This window comes from Podarcis filfolensis, assembly GCF_964270895.1.
Source record: "Podarcis filfolensis genome assembly, chromosome: 8".
Taxonomy (NCBI): Eukaryota; Metazoa; Chordata; class Lepidosauria; order Squamata; family Lacertidae; genus Podarcis; species Podarcis filfolensis.
This window is the reverse complement of record NC_139611.1, coordinates 52,243,843-52,265,676: the sequence shown is the minus strand read 5'-3', so window position 1 is coordinate 52,265,676 and position 21,834 is coordinate 52,243,843. Positions and strand designations below refer to the sequence as shown.

At 45.5% G+C, this 21,834-nt stretch overlaps 1 protein-coding gene across 3 annotated transcripts in view; it reads left to right on the top strand.

The window, feature by feature from the left end:
* ST3GAL2 (ST3 beta-galactoside alpha-2,3-sialyltransferase 2) overlaps positions 1–21,834 on the top strand; it is a 35,046-nt gene that overhangs the window by 8,729 nt on the left and 4,483 nt on the right. For 2 of the 3 annotated variants that reach the window (XM_083624986.1, XM_083624988.1), the window contains exons 2-6: positions 10,424–11,691; positions 16,935–17,128; positions 18,887–19,066; positions 19,655–19,700; positions 20,227–20,346. In XM_083624986.1, coding sequence (XP_083481112.1) covers positions 11,353–11,691; positions 16,935–17,128; positions 18,887–19,066; positions 19,655–19,700; positions 20,227–20,346 — 879 coding nt within the window. In that variant the 5' untranslated portion in view covers positions 10,424–11,352. Of the gene's footprint in view, positions 1–487; positions 626–10,423; positions 11,692–16,934; positions 17,129–18,886; positions 19,067–19,654; positions 19,701–20,226; positions 20,347–21,834 lie in introns of all 3 variants that reach the window. The other variant, XM_083624987.1, reaches the window with a different exon arrangement.

Sequence of the window (21,834 nt, the reverse complement as noted above, 5' to 3'; positions counted from 1 at the left end):
GAGCCATCCCCTCTGTTCTTGTTGGACAGAAGAAGGAAGTCCAGGGCAGCGAGGCCAGATCATCCAGTCTGCATGAGGGGACAGTTCATTTGCATCTAGTGTCCAGCATATGGAATGACAGAGAGGGCAAACTGATAATGAAGCAGCAGGCCCAGAATGCATCAGACTGCATTTAAGAGCAAGTTTTAGCTCCCAGGATTCTTCATGAAAGTGATGGAGAAGAGCAGAAAAGTTGCATTGTAATCACCATAAGCCTGTTCCATGCTGGAGGCTGGATTGAGCCTTCAGGAAGCAAAAGAACTGAGAGTACCCAGTGCAGCTGATTCTGGTCAGCAGCCGTCAGCAGGACCCCTGCATCCCAGGGCAGGAAATGCCTGTAGTTGGTCTGATAAGGTGGCTGTTTAGAAGGCAGTAAGACCAGGCCCAATTTTTCCTTTTCCTTTTTTGAAGGCCACTTCCTTTCTTAGACTCTTTTCTTTTGCTGCAGCTCTCATTTGAATGGAGGGCGACCCTGAGTGCATCTCTCTTGACAACAGGCTCAGACTCTGGGCTCATCTGCACCTCCATTTGCCCCACTGTTTTCCCCCAGGAAAACACATGGTTTAGTGCTGAATTGGAACAACAGGTGCATTCTTCTTGAAGCTGTCAAGCTGTGAAAATCATGTCCACTGTCCCCCTAGAAGGTCGAAAACCATTTTGGGATTCAGGAAGGGTAGCTTTGGATATTGTTAGGAGATGGTTTGCGAAGATCCTTGCAAGAATTTTCCCAGCTGCAGCTAATAATCAAGATGCCTCGATAGTTTCCGCAGTCCGTTCTATCACCTTTTTTAAAAAAAGAGATTGATAATTTTGGTATGCCTAAAGTCTGCTGAGATCTCCTCTCTCTCAGATTTTTCTGATGAGCTTGCGAAGTTGTTGTGTAAGCTCAATTCTGTCCACTTTGAAAACTATGGCAGGTATCCCATCAGGTCTGCTGGCTTTGTTGTTTTTCATTTGGTTAATGGTTTTGGAGATACCGCAAGCTCATCTCTAATTTGTTTTTGAGAATTTGTGAGAGGACCTCAGCAGCTACAGGGGAGTTGCAGCTAAGAAGATGCTGGCAATGTTCTTTACAGTGCAGTGCAATAGCTTCTTTATCTTTTAGAAGTGTGGTACTGTCTGTTGAGCGTAGGGGGCATATGCCATGATTTATTGGCCCATAGAAGGTCTGTGCATCATGAGTGTCAGCTAAGTACTGGATCTCTTGAGCTTTTTTTTTTTTTTTATCCACCATCTGTTCTTTAGTTCTCTGGTTCTTCATTGAACCTCAGCATTAGCGTTGGCATAGGGTTTTTTTCTTAGTGGCACAGTTTCTATCTCTTTGCCAGATTTGAAAGGTCTTCCTTTTCTTGTCAATAATGTGGTCAATCTCACTGTCACTCTCATCAAACCAGTTTCTTGGTTTGGTATCCAATAGTTTATTCACAGGCTGCAATAATGGATTTTTTAGCTTGGTCCAGTGTTCCTTGATGTTATCGGGGATCTTCCTCAATATCAAAGTAGTTTCCTGGATCTTCCTCTATTCTCCACCTGCTCCACTGAAAATAAGTTGAGTATTTGTAAACAAACACAACACCCGTACAAAACATGCAAAAGGGATTCAGCTAATCTTGGAATGTCGTTTAACATACTCTGTAGAATCAGGAGTTACTTTTGGAAGTGTAAAAAGAAACATGGTTATCCTAAGGGCTATGTAAGGAGTTTCCCGAAAGACAGATTGCTGATGGGGGAAAAGAGGTTCTGCATCCTGCTATTTATGCATGAGACAGATTGGAACCATTATTATTTTTTAATTGTCTTGCTTGTGGAATCATCATGTTAATTTGGTTTTTCAGCTGACGCACCCTGCCAAAGTTGCAAGATCCAGCTTTGCATTGCGTAGCCCAAGGCACTTTTCCAGTACTTAGGCATCTCCACTTTCGCTGCTGTTAGCACCAAGTCTTTTGTAAATAGAGAATGTTGTTGATAGCAGATTGGGGTAATAAAATAAGAGTTGGAATGGGCCTTGAAGGCCCTCTGGCCCTACCCCATGCTGTTTGCCAGATCTGCAATGCAGGATCCAGGTGAAGACTCCCTGGCAGGTGACCCAGCCAGCCACAGACAGCCTGTTCCCCTATTGAAAAATAGCTTTTCCCATTAGCATAGCCGGAACCTGCTTCCATGCAATTTCTGCCACTTGGTTCTAGGCAGCTCTCATGGCATCCCCACCCCCCTCAGAAACCCCTCTTTGCCAGGCTAACCATAGCCCAGCTCTTTCCACTGTTCCTCAGAGGGGTCCCTGGCCACCATCCCGGTCTTCCTCTTCTGGGCTCACTCTATTTGGCCAACGCCCTCTTTTAAAAAAATCATTTCAAGTTTTTCTTTTTGATGTTTTATACAGGCAACCCTTTGGGTGCTGGGGGGTGGATTAAAAAAAAATGTTGAGGAGGGTGTGCACAGTCACTTGATGTGACTTCCAGAGTGTCCTTCATACAGCCTTAACGAAACATGTCCATATATGAGATTGATACACCTGAGACCTTTCCATCTTGTCTTAATTAGTGGAAAGCTGCTTCCTCATATGCAGCACTGTCATGTCACATCCTCTGGCCATTGCACTATTGAACATGGCAGGGGGTGGCTGTTCTTTCCAGTCCTGGAATAAGAGCCGGTTAGCCACCATGACTGTATGTAGGAGCCAGTCACATTCTCCATCAGTCATTGCTATCTTTTTTAAAAAAGAACCCCAAGATATGAATCAGGCTTCAGACTGTTGCAAAAGAAATAGCATTAAAGAATTCTGAGCCCAAGATTTTCTCCTGAGTACTAAAACTGGATGGACTGCACAGTCCTTCCATGTAAAAATCCATTGTGGTGATCACAAGCATTCTTCATTACTGCAATATACTTTGTGGGAGTGGGGTGGCTAATATTGTTAAACATATGGCAGTAAAAAAGCATTGCCTGGATCCTTCTGCCCACCTTCAATCTAGATCTAGAGGACTTGATGCCGCCTGAACAAACTCCCACCACAGAGAAAGCTAGCATGTTGAGGCATGCCCTGCCATGCTAGTTTTTGTATATGCATGGTGGCTGTGTTGTGGTTTTGGTCTCTTTGCCAGTACTACAGAACCAACTTCAAGAAGGTGCTGCCTATCTGAGCCGTTTAAATATTCATAATCCATAGCCAGATGCGGTTGGTGACGGCGGCGTACATAGCTTTTGAGGTGCAGTGAGTGGGTGGGGAGAGATGCTTCAAGTGAGTTTTCTTGCCCCAAGCCCCCCTTTTGTAAGCTGCTCTGGGGATTTTGCTGAGGGGTGGGAAGTGCAAATCCCTAACTGCTTCCAGCTGTGCCAGAGCTGCTTTTGCAGCAAATCTCTCTCCCATTGCAGGGATTACCCTGGATTCCTGCAGCTGCTGTTTTAAGAAGGCGCCCATAGAGAGAAGAGCTTGCTTTGCCTCTTGGCAGATAATGTAAGGGGAGGGGCTAAATCCAGGCAGAAGGAGGGAGAGGGTGTCATGGATACAAGCTGGACCAATTGATGGCTGTTGGGTGGGCATCAGAGTGACCTGCTGGAGGAAGAGGTGGAAGAGGAGGAGGAGGAAGGAGGACAGGAGGATATGAGATGCTGAGAAGAGGAGACTGAGAGTTGTCCTCCTCAATCTTGAAATATGAAATGTGCTGGTGAATGGGAACCTTTGAAGGGTCATCACAGGTCAGGGGGAAACAGCAAAAGCCTAACACCTCTGAGCCAGGAGAGGAGAGCATTTTCATGTTAAGGATTGCATTTCCTTGGGTGGCACATGTAAACTATTTTGGGCCAGATCCTGGACCATACTTTCTCTTGCTCTTCTTCTGCATACATTCCAATTATTTCCTGTTGTGGAGCTAAATCGTTGAGCTTATTTTTGCCTTTTGGCCATGCCTTGTTAAGCTATTCAGTTAGTGAGTTGCTTGACCAGCTTGACATCCTTTAGGATTCAGGTCACTTTCCAGGCGCTGCAGCAGTTAAATCTCTGGGTGGGGGAGGGGATCCATTTTGCCTATTGCACGTGTAGGTAAATGTGTGCTGGCTCCACACGGAAACTCCACTGGAGGTGCTTTTTGCCAGTTCGTCTGCTGAATTGGTTGATAAACCTCCTGATTCTAGGGCATAGTGGTTGACTCGCATGTCCTTAAGAAGAAAAACAACCTTGCCTTTAAATGCATTACAGGCAGGGTTGTGTTGGAATGAATAAAGGGAGCATACGGCTTTGTGGGGCAGGGCAGCTTCCCCCAACCTGGTGTCCTCTTGATATTTTGGACTGCAACTCAAAAGAAGGGATTGTGAGGAGCTCCAGATGGAGAATGAGCAGCAAAATGGCAAGCGCAGTTTGGTGTAACAACTGTGAAGTGATGCACGTTGGGGCAAACTACGCTCCCAGGGTAGCGACTGACCAGGAATGAAACCTTGGGGTCACAGTACATAAGTCAATGAAGATGTCACCCCCATGCACAACATTTGTGGAAAAGGCATATTCTATGCTAGGGATCATTAAATTAAACTGCCAATATCATCATGCCACTACAATATACAAATCTATGGTGTGATCGCATTTGGAATGCTATGTACGGTTCTGGTTGTCTTACCTCAAAAAGGATATTGTAGGGCTGGAAAAAGGTTCAGCAAAGGGAAACCAAAATGACCAAGAGGTTGGGAGTGACTCCCCTATGAAGAAATGTTTTGGCATTTGAGTCTTTTTAGTTTATAGAAAAGGTGAGTAAAAGGCAACAAGATGAAAGTTTATAAAATTACTCATGGCTTGGAGAAAGCGGACTGAGCTAAGTTTTTCTCCCTCTTTCATAACACTAGGACTAGGTTGGAAGTCAACCAGGTTACTCATAATGGTTTTCTTGTACCTAGAATATTTTTGTATATTTTTATTGATATGTATTATTTATTGTAAGCAGTCTTGGAAATTTTATTGACAGGTGAGGTATAAATTCCTATAAAAAGAAATAAATAATTGTGGTTTTTTTCTACCATTCTGAGGCATGCAATGGTATTTTGGTAGCCAAGATTTCTAGCCAAACTAAAATATATTGATTTCATTGACTATTTCAGATAACAAGGTAATCCTAGGATCCGTTCCTATTAGGTATCAAAATATCTTAAAAGAATTTACAAAACATATTGCTGTCACTTCCATATTTAGACACCTCCCCCACCCCACCTCAGGTGTGCATGAAGCTATTTAGCAAATTTGTGTGTCTGGGCTTTCTTAAGAGTGAAGGCATAACTTACCTTTGTTCACTGAACCTGAGTGTCCAGGTCATTCTTATTGCTTAATAACTTTAGGAGTGTCCTGCTGAATTAGGCCAAATGCTGGGTTCTTAGCATGAATCCCAGGAAATGGCAAGTTCTAAGCAGTCCTGACCAGTCAGTTGTTTTCCATGAAATACCTCAGTTTCTCAGCTAGTAATTTTACCACCTGTAGCCAGGACTCTCCTTCACTGGAGGCTTTTAAGTGGAGGTTGGGTGGCCATCTATAATGGGTGCTTTAGTTGAGATTCCTGCATTGTAGGGGGTTGGACTGGATGACTCTCAGAGGTCCCTCCAAACTCTACAGTTCTATGAATAGTGTCTCAGTCTTAAAGCTAACTTTAAGATCCACCAGGACTAGCATCTAGCATTCTGTAAATGTATGATAACCTTTGTAGTTATGAGCCCTGAGGAACTGCTGTCTTCGACAGGCACGCTGTGGTTGCACGCTGTGGTTAATGTTAGCTTATTGTTCATTTGAAGCAACCAACTTCAAAACTGCACAGCCAGAGGAGGAATCAGGAGGGGTGAGAGGCTGCAGGGCTCAAGCGGCCCTTGCATGCGTAGCCCTTAACTTGGATGGCTGAGGTTTTTGTCTGCATGAGCACGGGGCTTTTTCATGGAATGTTACCAAATCAGGAGTTTTTCATCAGACATACAATAAAAACAAGACAAAACACAAACAACCCTTGCAACACTTCCAACAAATCACAAAGGCCACACATTTTGTATAAAGGTCATTTGTTAATCTGAGAAAGGCAGGCGAGGTGAAGAATCTTTAATATCGGAGGTCACAGGAATGTCTGGGAAACAAGGCAGCTGGTCTGCAGTTGAAGTCCAGAGTGAACAATAGGAGACCTTTGGTTCTCCTCTCGGAATCTTTTGACTTTGAGACCTGAGTGCCTCCTGAAGCTGTCACTTTTATGCCACTGAGTATCATTCAAGCAATTTATTGTACTATAAAACAATTCGCATATACAGTGGTACCTCGGTTTAAGAACAGTCCAGTTTAAGAATAATTTGGTTTACAAACTCCAAAAAACCGGAAATAGTGTCTTGGTTTGAGAACTTTACCTCGGTCTAAGAACGGAATCCAAACGGTGGAAGGGCACCAGCAGCGGGAGGCCTCACTAGGGAAAGTGTGCCTTGGTTTAAGAATGGTTTTGGTTTAAGAATGGACTTCCAGAACAGATTAAGTTTGTAAACCAAGGTACCTCTCTCCCTCTCCGTGTGTGTGTGTGTGTGTTATACAGAAACAATTGACACAGACTTTCATAAAGAGCACACTAGCAGTAGCACTAGCAGTAGCTCAGTTTTCAAAGTGTGGAAACTTACAGGCCAAGCTTGCCAGTTCTAAAAGCAGAGGCAGAAATGCAAAGCCAGACCTAGATGGGGTAAAACTGGGCATGTTGGAGAAAGAAGCTTGAAGCAAGGAGGAGTGACAGGTGAGGTGAGAAGATGAAATGGATGGTGACTGGGGCTGTTTGCTGCCAGAAGAGAGAGAGAAGTTTTCAGAGGAGGAAGAAGGCTTTAGGGTATTGACTTTCTGAGGCATAGGCATTAGGTAAGATTCGGGCAAGAATGGAAAGAAAGCTGTGGGAGACTTGGGGGGCATGGCTGGCGAATGGGCAAGTTATATACCAGCAAAAAAGCAGAAGTGCAGATGAGGAAGGAGAAAAGGGCAAAGCAAAGAGCAGATCTCCGAAAGCAAGATTGGGGAAAGGGGGGCTGAGAGTGAGCGAAAGCTGGTAGTCCTGTAGGGGAGAGATTGGGGGCAAGAGGGAAAATATAGAATTTGGGCAGCTAACGCTCCATGCACTCTGGCATTCATCACAGTGTCCCATTGCGCCAGAAGCGGTTTAGTCATGCTGGCCACATGACCTGGAAAGCTGTCTGTGGACAAATGGGAGATGAGCACCACTCCCCATAGTTGCCTTGGACTGGGCTTAACCATCCAGGGGTCCTTTACCTCACCTTTTGCCTTACTTCTGCAAAGATGAAGACTTGGTGGTGGGGCTGAGAAGAGACAAGAAAGGGTTTCCACATGGAATGTCGTTGTTTGTGAAATGAGTGAGATTTTTTCAGGGGTTCCAAAGTTTCCCAGCTGCTAAGGCAAAAAGCAGTTGTTTTTATGCCCAAGATAAGGGCTTCATGATGTAAATAGAAGCAAAGACTTGCAATCCATTTTTCCTGTCTACTCAAACTCCCTGGATTCAGAGATTGTTGTTTCCTTGGTTAAAGGCCTTGGTCCAACAAAAGAAAGGGTAAAACCAACCTGAGCTGCAACCACCCTTTTCTATTGCTTCTAAGTGGGGGACTTGGTTTTTCAATTTAACAAGCAATTCAGAAGGAGCCACAGGTGTGGGGGCTGAGACAGTGTTGTAGATGCTCCTCCACCAGGGTTTTGGTTATGACTCAAGCTGCTCCAATCTCTTTGTATGCCTAGAATTTCAGCTGCTATGATTTCAATCAAGTTGATCTCATAATAGTGGCTATATTAAAAATAATGCACCAGGAGCACTCACTGACTTAAGTAAAGGGCAGCTTCATCAGGGATTGAATCTTGTGAAAAGCAGCATGCTTGCTGCAGAATGAATAGAGCATTGGTCAGAATAATGGACATACTGTGTGTTTGCATGTAAGTGGGGCAGACAATGAAATGCAGAGGCTCTTGTCCTTCTATTGACAAAGTCGGCCTTGAACTCTTGCCAATGAATCCTCTCTGTGAGTTTTCTGTTTGAGCCAGAGGAAGGCTTCCTTTGTTTTAGGGAAGAAAAGAATCTGTGTCTTTTCCTATTGCAATAAATTAAACAGATTCTTATTAGGAGTCCTCCCCTAACAGAGTTGTGGGGCCTCTCAGCCTCATATATAACAGCTTGATGATTTGACCCTCTCACTGGTACTTTTGTAACATAAATTGGCACCTCATTGGAGGGTGATTTTAGGAGTCAGCATCCTCTTCAAACCTGGAGCTTAAGGACCACCTTGTAATTCTAATTTATGTTTGCTCAAATGAATCGTTCTCAGGTCCCCCCCCCCCTCAAATTTAAGGTGCTAACTGTGTTCTGGAGACTGTTATGCAATTGGTGATCAGCTGAGTGTGTAGTGCTCATCCCAGTATAGAAAAGCCATTGCACCTAACTTCTGGGTTTTTCCACATCTGCCTGGAGAGGTTCTCCCTAGCTATTCTAGGCTGCACCAACAGAAGCATTGTGTCCACATCAAGGGAAGGAATAAAAGGTAAAGGTACCCCTGACCTGACCGTTGGCTCCAATCGCGGAAGACTTTGGGGTTGCACATTCATCTTGCTCTATATGCTGAGGGAGCTGGCGTTTGTCCACAGACAGCTTCTGGGTCATGTGGCTAGCATGACTTAGGCACTCCTGGCAAACCAGAGCAGCGCATGGAAACAGCGTTTACCTTCCCGCCACAGCAGTACCTATTTATCTACTTGCATTTTGACGTGCTTTCGAACTGCTAGGTGGGCAGGAGCTGCAACTGAACAATGGGAGCTCACCCAGTCACGAGGATTCGAACTGCCGACCTTCTGATCGGCAAGTCCTAGGCTCTGTGGTTTAGACCGCAGCACCACCCACGTCCCTAAGGAATAGTACTGCTCTATTCTGTCTTGGTCAGATCCCACCTGTTGTACTCTGTCCAGTTCTGGGCACCACAATTTAAAAAGTATATGGACAAGCTGGGACATGTGTGAGGGTGGGTGACTAAGCTGGTAAAGGGTCTGGAAGCCAAGCTTTGTGAGGAAATGTTGAAGCAGATGGGCATGTTTAGCTTGGAAAAGAGGAGACTTAAGAAGAAATATGATAGGCATCTTCAAATATCTCAAGGGCTGTCACATGGAAGATGGAGCAAGCTTGTTTACTCCTGCTCTGGAAGGTAGGACCCAAACCAATGGATTCAAATTACAAGAAAGGAGATTCTGACTAAACATCATGAAGAACTTTCTGATGGTAAGAGCTGTTTGACAGTGAAATGGACTCCCTTGGAAAGGGTGGATGTCTGCCATGGATGCTTTAGTTGAGATTCCTGCATTGCAGGGATTTGGACTAGATTCTAGGATTCTGTGATTCTTTGGAGAAGTGTTTCAGGGAGGTGGGCTTGGAATACGGCTGTGGGTCATATTGTTTTGGATGCCATTGGGCAGTTTGAGGTTACCAGTCACTGCTTCCTTCCTGCCTCCTTGTAAAAGGGATGTTTATGAATCTGATACACAGCAGCCTGCAGTATTGGCTGCTGTTGGAGTGTCAGAACTGATCCAAGGCCAGCCTGGGTTGGGAAAGATGGGCTGTTTGTCCTATTTGATTAAAATAAAGGAGCAAGCTTGGTTTGTGGATGTGCTGTTCTTTTCTGCAGAATTCCAAGACGTGATTCTAGGAGAATGACCAAAGCCAGCTGGATGTCATGTTGTGGGCAAATGCCTGCTTTTATTTTAGAAGAGCATTTTCCTATCCCTGGGGTTCAGTCCTTACTAGCAAAAGGACATGATGCAAGACAGTGAGAAATGCAAAATTATGCCAGAAAGTGCCCAGATCTGGGGGTGTGGTGCTTCTACTTTGAAAGGCAGTTCTAACTTGAAGCCTGACGCCCCCAGCCTGCAATACATTTGCACAACAGAGGGGGGTGGGTCCAGGAAAAGGGTTTTTCTTCAACCTTCTGAGTTAGTTCTTGGAGACCAGTCTCTGAGGCTTTGACTACAAAGATTTATAGTGGATTTCTGTTCATGGCACAATTGATACAAAGGGAGAGAAGAAGCCCGTGGAAAGCAGTCTGCTCTTTTTCTTATTGTGATACCCTGGGGTGCGACTGGCTTGAGCCATGCGTAGCGACCCTTCATTGTCTATCCTGCAGGAGAGGACTATTTCACACAAGTTCCCTGTTTCTTACAGGAGGGGAAGGGGATTTGCATTGATCAGATGTTGCAACCAAGAATTTGCCTTCTCTGAGGGCTGTTGGAGCATATTGGGGGGCAGGGGGGGTCCCTTCCACCAGGCACCCTTGAGCAGAGGCTTCCTCCCTCTTGCTGACCTTTGACAATTCTTCTTTTACATATGTATCGTTTTAAAATCCTCCTCTTTCTCTCCAGTTTCAGGGCTTTGTTGCAGCAGAACCTTTTCTGGGCCAGCAAGTGGAGAGGAAAAGATTGCCAAGGGATTATTTAAAAGCCTAAGCAGCTGAGGAGGAGGAGGAGGAGGAGGAGCCACGGGGACACTGCACTTCCACGTCTGCCAGATGCCAAATTGGAGAGGAAGTTGCAGGGCTGAGCGGGAGCTGCGTCTGCAGACTGAGCGTGTGCGGCGGCAGCGGAGGGCGGAGAGAGCGCCTGGGCCACCCAAGCGGCAGCTGTCCCTGGGCAGCGCTGATCCAGATGTGCAGCTGCCAGCTCAGCGGCGAGATCCTGGGATGGGAACTGGCAGGAGCTTCCCGTCTGCTGGAGTGGTGGTGCTGAGGGAACGTGGCTCATTAACCCCGAGGATGGAGCTGCTCTGATACTTGGCAAACAGCTGCTTTCTCTTTATCCGGCTGGGATGCAAAGCCTTGAAATGTGTGCCCAGGAGCAGACAGGACCATGGCGTTCTCCTTTGTATTAGGACAGGCTCTCCCCCTCCTCTCAGGAAGGAAAAGTACTCAGGCAGAGTTGGGGACCTAGTTTGCTGGGATAACCTGTGGAAACGGCTCTCTCTTGAGTCAAACAGTGGACGAGGGCACAGGCTGCTCTTATTTTGCTCTTCTGTGGCCCAAATTCTGTATGCAAAAGGCTTGGGCGGTGCCATAGAGGTTGTGACTGGTGTAAGAAGAACCCAAAGAGAGGCTACCTGGGATGGTCTATTCCAAACACCTGCCCGCATTTCCATGACTAAGTTGGTCTCTGCAGCACCTGGAGAACTGTGAGGGTTCCCAGAGGAAGCTTTTGAGAAGCCAAACACTTTCTCGGCCAGCTTTCCCCCCTGCCTTTTTTTCTGTTGCAAGAGAGAGACAGGCCAAGTGACCCTTCCTGGCCTCCCCTCCCCTCTCATGCCCACCATGAAGTTTTCGCTGCGCTTCTGGTTCCTCTCCACGGCTTTCCTGCTCGTCTTCATCATGTCCCTCCTTTTCACCTACTCCCACCACAGCATCGCCTACCTAGACCCCAATGGGCTGAACGGCATCCACCGGGTGAAGCTTGTTCCAGGCTACGCTGGTATGCAGCGCCTCAGCAAGGAGGGGCTCTTTGTGCGGAGCTGCACCTGTCACAGGTGCATGGTGGACGTGAGTGACTCAGAGTGGTTCGACACCCGCTACGACAGTAACATCTCCCCAGTGTGGACCAAAGAGAACATGGACTTGCCGCTGGATGTCCAGAGGTGGTGGATGGTGAGTTTTTTTGGGACCGGGGGGTGGGGTTTGACATTCCCACTCCTATTACAACCACTTAGGGCAGCAAGACCAGGGCAGCCTGCTAAGTCTAAGCACCGTGCAACAAAACTCCCAGCCTCCAAGCTGCTTAGTCTATATCCTGGCAAGGGAAATCAGACTGGGAGATACTGTCTAGATGACTAGATGAGGCACAGTTCCTTATTTTGCACAATGATTCTTAAGCATTTTTGGACGAATTTGGCAGCTCTTGGTGTGCATTCTTCAAAATCTGCCTTTACATACTGGTATATTATGAATGTAGATTTGAAAACATGTTTATATCTTTGAGTCATAAGCTAACTTTCATAATCTTGAAACAAAGCTGCAGATTTGAAAATAAACTTTAAAAGTTTACACTAATGTATGAATGATGACCAGCTGCTCATAAAACTATTCTATTTTTTCCTGTTTACCTTAACCCTTAACATAACAAGCCAGTTGGATGGCTGGAGCAAACCCCCACATATTTTTCATCTGTTCTTTTAAAGTAGGCACCGCTAAGGTTTTCAGTCCTTGCCATACAGGACCCTGGTAGCTGTCATCCTATAGCTTGCCAAGGCAATGTGGTTTTCTTTTCTTTAATAAATTTTATTTTTGCATTTTCTATTTTACATAAATGAATGAATTAAATGCATAAACATATAATCCCCTTTGACTCCCCCCCCCAATTGTGGATCTTAATGTAATGATTTTCCCCTCTGCATCTCTTTCAAAACTCTATTTTTATAAATCCTTTGTCAACCCATAGTTCACATTTTTACTACAAGTCTTCTCTTACTTTGAGGTTTCCATCACTGCTGCACCACCTTACCATTGTTTTGAAACTGATTTCAAAATTCTCTTACGCACAAGAGAAGGTCATCCCCTGTTCACCATAAATACTTCCAGACCTGCATTTGAATATTATTGCTGAGGTCTGGAGCCCAGTTGTGCTATCAACTCTTTAACCTGCTTGTTTTGCAGTCATACTGTGACAAAATCTTTTCTATATTAAAAAACAGGTGCTTATTGTTTTCCTCAGTCTTTTCAAAACCTGTTTTTTCTCCTTATCTCCCTGTGGTTTGTTCAATCTCAAATGTTAAGGAAGGGCCATAGCTCAGTGGGAAAACATCTGCTTTGCATGCAGAAAGTCCTAGGTTCAATCCCCACCACCTCCAGGTGTGTCTGGGAGAGATCCCTGCCCTGAAACTCTGGAAAGCTACCATTGCCAGTCAGTGGATGCAATATAGTGGGCTGAACAAATCAAGGCTCTGACTTTATGTTCTGTGAGTACAGGACAAGTTCAGCATAAAATTAAGTGCATCTGAATCTCTATTTGCTTCAATGGTGTAGATCTATCTACAACTGAGTTCCATCGCTTCCCAACAAGTCACAGTTTATGTGTGTGTATTCTGTTTCATTTCCAAAATTCAAATAGCCCAAAATCAGAATTCTATCTTATGTCGAAATTAAATATCCGTGGAATGTTTATAACCCTTTGCTGTTCAAATATTATCAAATTGTATCCTTCATTTTTGTTTGAGAACCATAGTGGAGATGAGTTGTTGTTGTTGTTGTTGTTGTTGTTGTTGTTGTTGTTGTTGTTGTTGTTCTCGTTACTATTAAAATTTTCTATGCCACCCTTCACCCATAATAACAAGCAAAAACAATACCCCTCCACTCCAAATTCAGTTTGGAGCTTTTTTAAAAAAGATTATAATGTAATTCAAAAAATAAACGGGTTTCATAGTGCTTCCCATCAAGCTCTCTGGTACTACTGCTGGTATAATTTACAGTGCTACGATTAATCCAGGTGAAATAGCACCTTGCCTAGAAGTGATCACTATGTAGCAGGGCTTCTCTCCCCAAAGGCCAGATGGAATGCAGTTCCTGGGTTGTCTTAGTGAAGGGATGACTAAAAGTCACATTAAAGCCTCTCCCTAGATCTCTGAAGTTTTAAGAGTGATTTACCTCCGGGCACCCCTCCACCACCCCAAAAATAAAAAATCCTGGGATTTTTTTGTTGATTCTTCCTTTTAAGCTCCTCTAATGCAGCATCAAATTCTGTCCATTCCACATTTTCCATGTCATGACATCATCCAAAAGCCCTTCTTCTGGTACCAGGGCCATTGTGTGGCTAGCAGTTGGCTGCCTTGGGCTCCTTTGTGCGGAAAGGTGGGCTACAAATGGAATAATCAAACTAATAGTGTGTGCTCAAGTAGCAGCTGACCAGGAGTGCTTTTTATCAGTTGTACATGGCAATAGGGCTTCCTAGACGTGTGGGTTGCTATTTTGCCTGCAAATCTTAAATATCTATTCTTCAGCATCTGCAGACAAGGCCTTGCAATACAGTCTTCCAAGGTCAAGTGACAAAGATGGTACAGGCACCATTTCATTGAAAGTTGCTTTGGTTTGCTTTTCTCCTCTGCAGGAGTTTTCCCTTTAGCGCAAGGGGAGGAGAAGCAGAAACCTGCAGTCTAAACAGAGCCATGACTCATGCATGTGTAGGTTGCTTGGCTTTTGCTTCCCTCTGCCGTTTGGGCAGAACCAAGGTTTGTGCCTCTCCAGATGTTTTCTTAGTTTGGGTGTTGCTAGTTGGGAAGAAGCAACCAGCTCCAGCCTCTGCCTGGGATAGCCTGCTTCTTCCTCTCCTCTCCTCTCCTTTTGCCCATCCAGCAGCACCATCTGTTTGAAGAAAGCTGCAGAGCTTTTTGCTGAGTGACTGAGGCTGGATTTGCTGCAGGGGCTGAACTTCTCACCTTCCTTAAAAGGCCCAGATTGGTGCTCTCTTTGTGTAACTGCAAAGAAGAATAAGGAAGCAGCAGGCCAGCTGTTCCTTGCCTCTTGCCTTGCCATCTATCTCTTCCAGGAATGTTTCCTTCACCCTTCCCCAGCCTAGTGTCATCCATTTGTCAGACTAGCTCAGTCGGTGGAGCTAGGGCCATGGGTTTGAGCCCCATATTGAGCAAAATATTCCTGCATTGCAGGGGTTGGACTAGATGGCCCTTGTGGTCCCTTCCAGCTCTACAATTCTATGGTTCTACAGTTTCTACCAGCATGGCTTTGCTGGCTGAGGCTGATGGGAGTCGTAGCCCAAAGCATCTGGGTGGGGGTGGGGAGGTACCAGGTTGGGGGTGGCTGATTTGCTCCTGCCAGGAGTAGCTCTCCATGGTCCTCAGCAGAGAAGGGCTTTTCCTAGTCCTGTTACCTTTTAACTGGGGATTCTGAGGAGCCAGGTGAGGATACCTGGGGGGGAAGGCACCATCCATCCTCTAAGTACCTCTGGCACTGGGAAGAGCAAGAGGCCATATGCAAGAACCACTTTCTGCCTTCCTGAGGATATGATGAAGAAGAGTTTGGATTTGATATCCCGCTTTATCACTACCCGAAGGAGTCTCAAAGCAGCTAACATTCTCCTTTCCCTTCCTCCCCCACAACAAACACTCTGTGAGCTGAGTGTGGCTGAGAGACTTCAGAGAAGTGTGACTAGCCCAAGGTCACCCAGCAGCTGCATGTGGAGGAGTGGAGACGCGAACCCGGTTCCCCAGATTACGAGTCTACTGCTCTTAACCACTAAACCACACTGGCTCTCAATATGATAGCTGGTTCTTGCTGTATAGTTTGGTCTGTGCCCCTTCGGCCACCTCTGCAGAGGAGAACTTTCTTCTTCTTCTTGAATTTAATGTTTTGCAGGTAAACAACCAACCAAACAGAACAGAGCAACAACGCAACCTATTCTTATGTCATCAAGGGAGTTGAAACCATATCTCACCATTTGTTGTCCTCCAGAGACAGTCGCCAGTCCTGGGAATAGTCTTTCATTTCTTGTTTTTAACCAAAGTCAGTTCTCCAAAGATTTAGCAGAGAACTTTCTTAGGGCCTGCTGCAGGAAAGGCTGGCCCCCAACCATTCCGCCCCACTGTTTCTTTTGTCCAGCAGAATGTGGACATGCAGGGCAGAATTCCCAGGACCAAGAAGTACACAGTGCTTCATATTCTTCTTTGGCTTCTGCACATTTCTGAATATACAGCAGCAGGAAATGCCATCTCACACTCTGCTTTTCAGCCTCCCATCTCTTGTAACACATCTCCCCCACTCCCCATTTCTTTATTTTTCAGTTTCAAAAAACACATATAACAAGCAATCCCCATATAACCCCCAAGAAACATTCCGTGAATATACAAAGTAAATGCTACAGTCAAACAATAAGCAGGCTAGTACAATAGTTCATGGTTGATTATGGCAGTTAAGGGTCTTCTACTCTCTGTTTTAACAGATTGTCCCAGAGTAAGGCATGGGTAGCTGGTGGTGGGTGGACAACATTGTCCTTTCCGCTGTACTGAATTAAACATCCACCTTACAGTTCCTCTTGTCTTTGTCTTCCTGAGCACTCTAAGATGTTTCTCCATGAGGGTTATATCCCATAGTCTATACCACCATGCCTCCAGAGTTAAGTTAGTAACTGTTTTCTAATATTGTCTAACTGTATTTCTAGCTGCAGACATGAAAAAGATTAGTAGTAGGTTCTTAAATAATAAATTCTTATGGTCATCTGTAAACAGATTTAATAAAGCTAGCCTTGGATCAGGTCGTATCACCTGTCCTGTAATAGAGGAAACTTCTTCAAAGACTAATTTCCAAAATAATTGGAAAACAGGTATGCATTCACACCACATATTGCAACACACCTTGACTCCTGGGGAAAGAGGCTTGTTAATACCCTGGATTGGATCTTGATGTTATATTTGTATGTTGCTTTTTCCCAAATATGCTTGAGCTAGTGCAGCAGCTCACATCAATCGTAGCCCCATCAAATTTCATTTTGTCAGAATAACAAAAGCAATACAATATATATCTGAAATTCATAAAAGAAAATCACAGAAGCATATTTCATATCAGGGACACAGTGATAACAGCACTGAATACCAGGCCAAACTATCACTCACCTCTGCCTAATCCAATACAATTTGTATCACAAGAAGTGAATAATATTATTGTAAAGGGATCTCTGCTCTCTCTCAAGTCTTCAGCTCCTAGGATATGTTTGGGGGAAGCTGTGGTGTTAAGCTGGGCCGAGTCCATTTTCAGAGCCAACTGTAAATGTAGACAAAGAGCAGCATGTCCTTCTCCTACTCCCATGTGTGAAGGATTTAGTATACTGGCTGCTTGGTGTCTGTGGGGTGTTTACTTTGGCCTCATGTTGCCCTCTCCTTTCCCTGCAGATGCTACAGCCACAGTTCAAGTCCCACAACCTGAATGAAGTCTTGGGGAAGCTCTTCCAGATTGTCCCTGGAGAGAACCCATACAGCTCCCAGAACTCACAGCCGTGCCGCCGCTGTGCTGTGGTTGGCAACTCGGGCAACTTGCAAGGCTCTGGTTATGGCAGGGAAATCAATGGGCATGACTTCATCATGAGGTGAGTAACTGGGAGGGCCAGATCCCTCTGTCTCTTGGGCTGTCTTCTCTCCATCATTGCTGAGCTGGCTCTTGCATCAGAGAACAGCAGCCTGGCAAACATTGGGGACGAAAAAACAGCAGCAACAGCTGGTACTGCCTGCCTCTTCCACTCCAGTTTCTCTCCCTGCTGAGGAAGGAGGTTTGACTCCCAGCCTCTCTTGCCTGGCCAAGTTGCCATCTGACTTCTTGGCGATTCTCTGTTGATCACCTTCAGCTACCCCACCAGCTGTCCAAGGAACAGATACCTGTGCTTGCGTTTAGTTGCTGCTGCCTGAAAGTTTCCAGAAGCTCTGCCGGTATTTGGGGTCTGTCACTCTGCAGACATTGCTTTGCAATTTGAAATAATATGAACTTGTATCTGAGTTGGCTCAAAACAGGCCTAAACTGGCTGAAACTGTGTCCCAGAGAAAGGCCTGGAAAGTTGGCATTTCAACTGGAAGCAAAATAAATAAATAAACATTGATGAACTTGGACAAGCTTGGACCCCAACTTTGTTAGTGTCTTGACTCCTTGTCATTGTTTCTCTTGAGTCCCCTGAACTGGGTAGTTTTCCCTTGAATGCATGAGGTGGGATGACCTTCTATCACTTTGACAGGATTGCCTGCAGTGCAGAGTCAGTTCAGGTGTTTGGCTGCAGGTCAATATGGCATTTGGATGGTGTTGTTAAGTGGACACTTGCTTAATCGTATTCATTCCTCCACCTCTTCTCTCCCGCTTTCCCTCCAACTCCCCGCTCCTTTCATCTCATGGCTTTCTGCAGTTGTAGCCCTCTAGGTAGGGGGCTCTTGTGTTCTTGTACAGCACCTAGCACATGAGATGCTTTTGCAAATAACACATAAGTGGTGTGGGGAACAACACATAAGTGGTGTGAGTTCTCATTCTGAATCCAGCTGACTGTGGAAGAGCGGTGCCTTAGCAGTGTCTGCCCCACCACAGCACCCCTTTCTGGATCCATTTTTGTTGCTATAAGAGCTTCATCCTTCATCACCTTGCTGCCATCTAGTGGCAGATCTCTCAAAAGGCAGCTTGAGGTGAAGCATGCTGCAGGTTCCCTGATGGACAGGGTTGCCAGCTGCCCGCTCTGGAATCGCATCCTGGATGGGACTTGGCTGCCTCCTGTGAAACAATGCAGCCTCTCCTTTCTCAGTGAAGCAAAACCCAGGGGTCTTGTTTCTTGGTTACTATAACTGGGCCTAATGTTGTGATTTTGCCTAACTTGGCAACTGGTGGGTGATCCAGGACTGAGCTGAAAAACTTTGCTCCCTCCAGTGTTTGTCGGAGATGGGAGAGGCTGAGTTCTGTCGCTGCTTGCATTTGAGGAGAGCTAGAGTCAGCAGTGTGGCTGTTTTCATCAGAATTGCCCCAAACTAGAGGGCTGCAACTATTGGGATGGGTAGGATTACCGGTAGCTGCATCTGCTGTTGCAGAATATTTGGGCTTCAAGGGGATGCAAAGGAGCCACCATTTATAGTTATAAATAGTTATAAAGGCACTGTGATTCTACACTGTATGCTGTTATCACTGCAATGTAGAAACTGTGCAAGTACCCCCCACCCTCAAAAGAATATTTTTGTGTTCAGAGGCTAGGTTGAGCTGCAACACACACACACACACACACACACACACACACACACACACACCTTTTTGTAATAATGAAATGCTCCAGACCACAACTTCAGCAAATGATTCTCCCTGATCCCCTATTCTTTCCCTGCAGAATGAACCAGGCCCCTACAGTGGGCTTTGAGGCAGATGTTGGGAGTAGGACAACTCATCACTTCATGTACCCAGAAAGTGCCAAGAACCTGCCGGCCAACGTTAGCTTTGTTCTCGTGCCCTTCAAAGCCCTGGACCTGCTGTGGATGGCAAGCGCCTTGTCGACGGGCCAGATCCGATTGTATGTATCCTGCATCGCAGGGGGCTAAGCTTGGAAGACCCTTTGGATACCTTCCAACTCCACAATTTCATGATTCTATCCCACCCAGTGAGGCAAAGATGGACAGCCCTGGCCAACAGGCACTGTGTCATTGCCTGGGGACGAGTAATTCCCATTCCTGTGCCTTCAACCCTTTCTGGACCTTTTCCAAAAGACTGCTGTCTTGGGTAGCATGCTGGTCCCACCCATTATTATTTTTCAGTGTATGGCTAAATGTTTGAAAGCAAAAAGTTGCTTCCAGGGTGTAAGCAGAATAGACAGTCCACACTTGAATGTTGTACACAAAATGAGGGGTGTAACATACATAAAGGTAAATGCCAGAGCTGCTTGGTTCAATTTCAGGTTGGTCCAGCCCCCAGATTTTCATGGTGGTGTTCCTTGTGTCTGTTGGCCCCTCCATGCCCCCTCTTCCTTTTATAGTTAATATGGAGAAGTGACAGAAAGAGGGAAGGGAGGGCAGAGGGAGCAATTGAGCAGAGCATCTATTTAGTAAGAGGGGGGCGAGGAGCATCTCATTCTCATTCTTTCTCCCTTCTGCTTCTCTCATAGCACTTATGCGCCCGTGAAACCTTTCCTTCGGGTGGACAAAGACAAGGTAAGTCTGGCCCTCATGGAGGAGAGGGAAGGGATGCTCTGAAAATATCCATGTTGGCTTCATCTGCATGGCTATTTTCTAAATTCTCATCTCTCTTAAGATAACTTGAGAAGCAAGTTTTTTGGTTTTTTTGGGTTGGTTGGTTCTGCTAAAAATACAATCAGTTCTTGAATACTATATGCATTACTATAAACATACACACTCCAGGTTTCCTAAGGTAATCAGATACATTTTTTAAAATGGAAGTCGCTCTGCACCACGAAGGGCAACTGAGCATCAAGCAACAGCAATGAGTCCAGGATCACCCCCAAGCTGCTTATGCACTCCTTCAGAGGGTGTGTAACCCCATCAAGAGCAGGCAACTTCCCAGCCACCCGGTCCAGGGAACCACCCACTAACAGTGCCTCAGTTTTTTCCTCTGGACTGTGTGGACTGAGACTGAAATACTCGATGGCCATGTGGAGGGGCTTCCCACAGAGAAAGCACTGCCTGTTGTGATGTTGTCTTCCGTGATTTGTGTCCTTAGGTTCAAATCTACAACCCAGCTTTCTTCAAATACATCCATGACCGATGGACAGAGCACCACGGACGCTACCCTTCCACGGGGATGCTGGTCCTGTTCTTTGCCTTGCACGTTTGTGATGAGGTGGGTTCTTAAGTAGCTGGAGAGGCTTCCCAGCCTGTAAAGAGAGATTTCATGTTGAAGAGAGAAGGCCAGCACCTGGAATTTGGCAGGCTCCTCTGGTCTATTTAACAGGCTGGATGCAAGAGTGTGTGTATGTGTGTGTGCACACGTGTGCCTGTGTGTGTTTTAAAGGGGAGGCGAGGGAGACAGAATGTAAAAAGGTGGATCACAGTTCCCAACCACTCAGCACAGAGATTCAACACAAGGCAGGACCATGGACAGGTCTGCTAGTTTTACTTAATTATACGGTAGTACATTAATTCACACACACACACACACACACACACACACACACACACACACACACACTTTTGGACATCATAATAAAATATGCTGTAAATTGAGAGATAGAAGAGATTATAACCAAACAACCTGATGGGGACCAACAATGCCAGGTGTCTTCTATGGCTGTGTCCACACTGGGACATCTGTGTGTGTATGGGTTGCTCTTTCCATGTGTGCATCTGTGCAACTTCATCCACACGTGAACGCATTTAAATTTATGCATCCAAAATCTGTATTAGTGTTTCCCATCCACGCTAGTTGACGGTGTTGATGGATAGTATTTGTGCTCCATCTTGCAGTCCTCTCCCACCTAATGTTCTGTAAACATGAGGCCCATTGTGGGCATGTGCACAGGTAATCATAAAAAGGGGGGGAATCAATTTATTGTTGAAATACAAGTTTCCTAATGTTAAGTTGTGGGCGAACATATCAGACGACACAGCGATTCTTCCAAAGCAGCTCTTTATTTGTAAGCTGGAACAGAACTGATCTGAGGAGCTCAGTCAGCCTGCTTATATAGAGCTCCAGTACCTTGTTACTGTTGCAACTTTCTAAAACTATCCAATCACTGAACGTCACTTTCGATCCTTCATTTGCATAACTATCTACAGTATCCCCCTGCTGGCCCAGGGTGAGAACTTCAGTACATAACACCTAATATACCAGATTTGCACAAAAGAGCAGCGAAAAAATGAATGTGCCCATTTGGCTCCAAGCCGCGCAACTGTGTGGAGCCTCTCCCATGAAAGGCCTACCACTTCCTCTCCTCCCATTATTATTACTACTGTATTATTATTATTTGAATTTATATACTGCCCTATACCCGGAGGTCTCAGGGCATTTCACAGAATAAAATCAAGACATAAAACCACAAAACACACACACACAAGAAAACAACCCAATAGCCCCCCCCAAAAAAAAACACATTGTAAAAGGGCATAGGATGTAAATCAGACTAACCAAAGGCCTGATTGAAAAGGAACGTTTTTGCCTGGCACCTAAAGGTGTATAATGCTATGGTGAAGCCAGCTTTGCAAAGTCTGGTAGTGATTTACACCTACAGTGCTCCCCTGCCACTCCATTGTCTGTTAGTGGGTAATCCCACTGAGTTTCACTTCAGTGGATGTTTCCCTTGCTGACAAGGACCCTCTCTTTTCTTTCCCT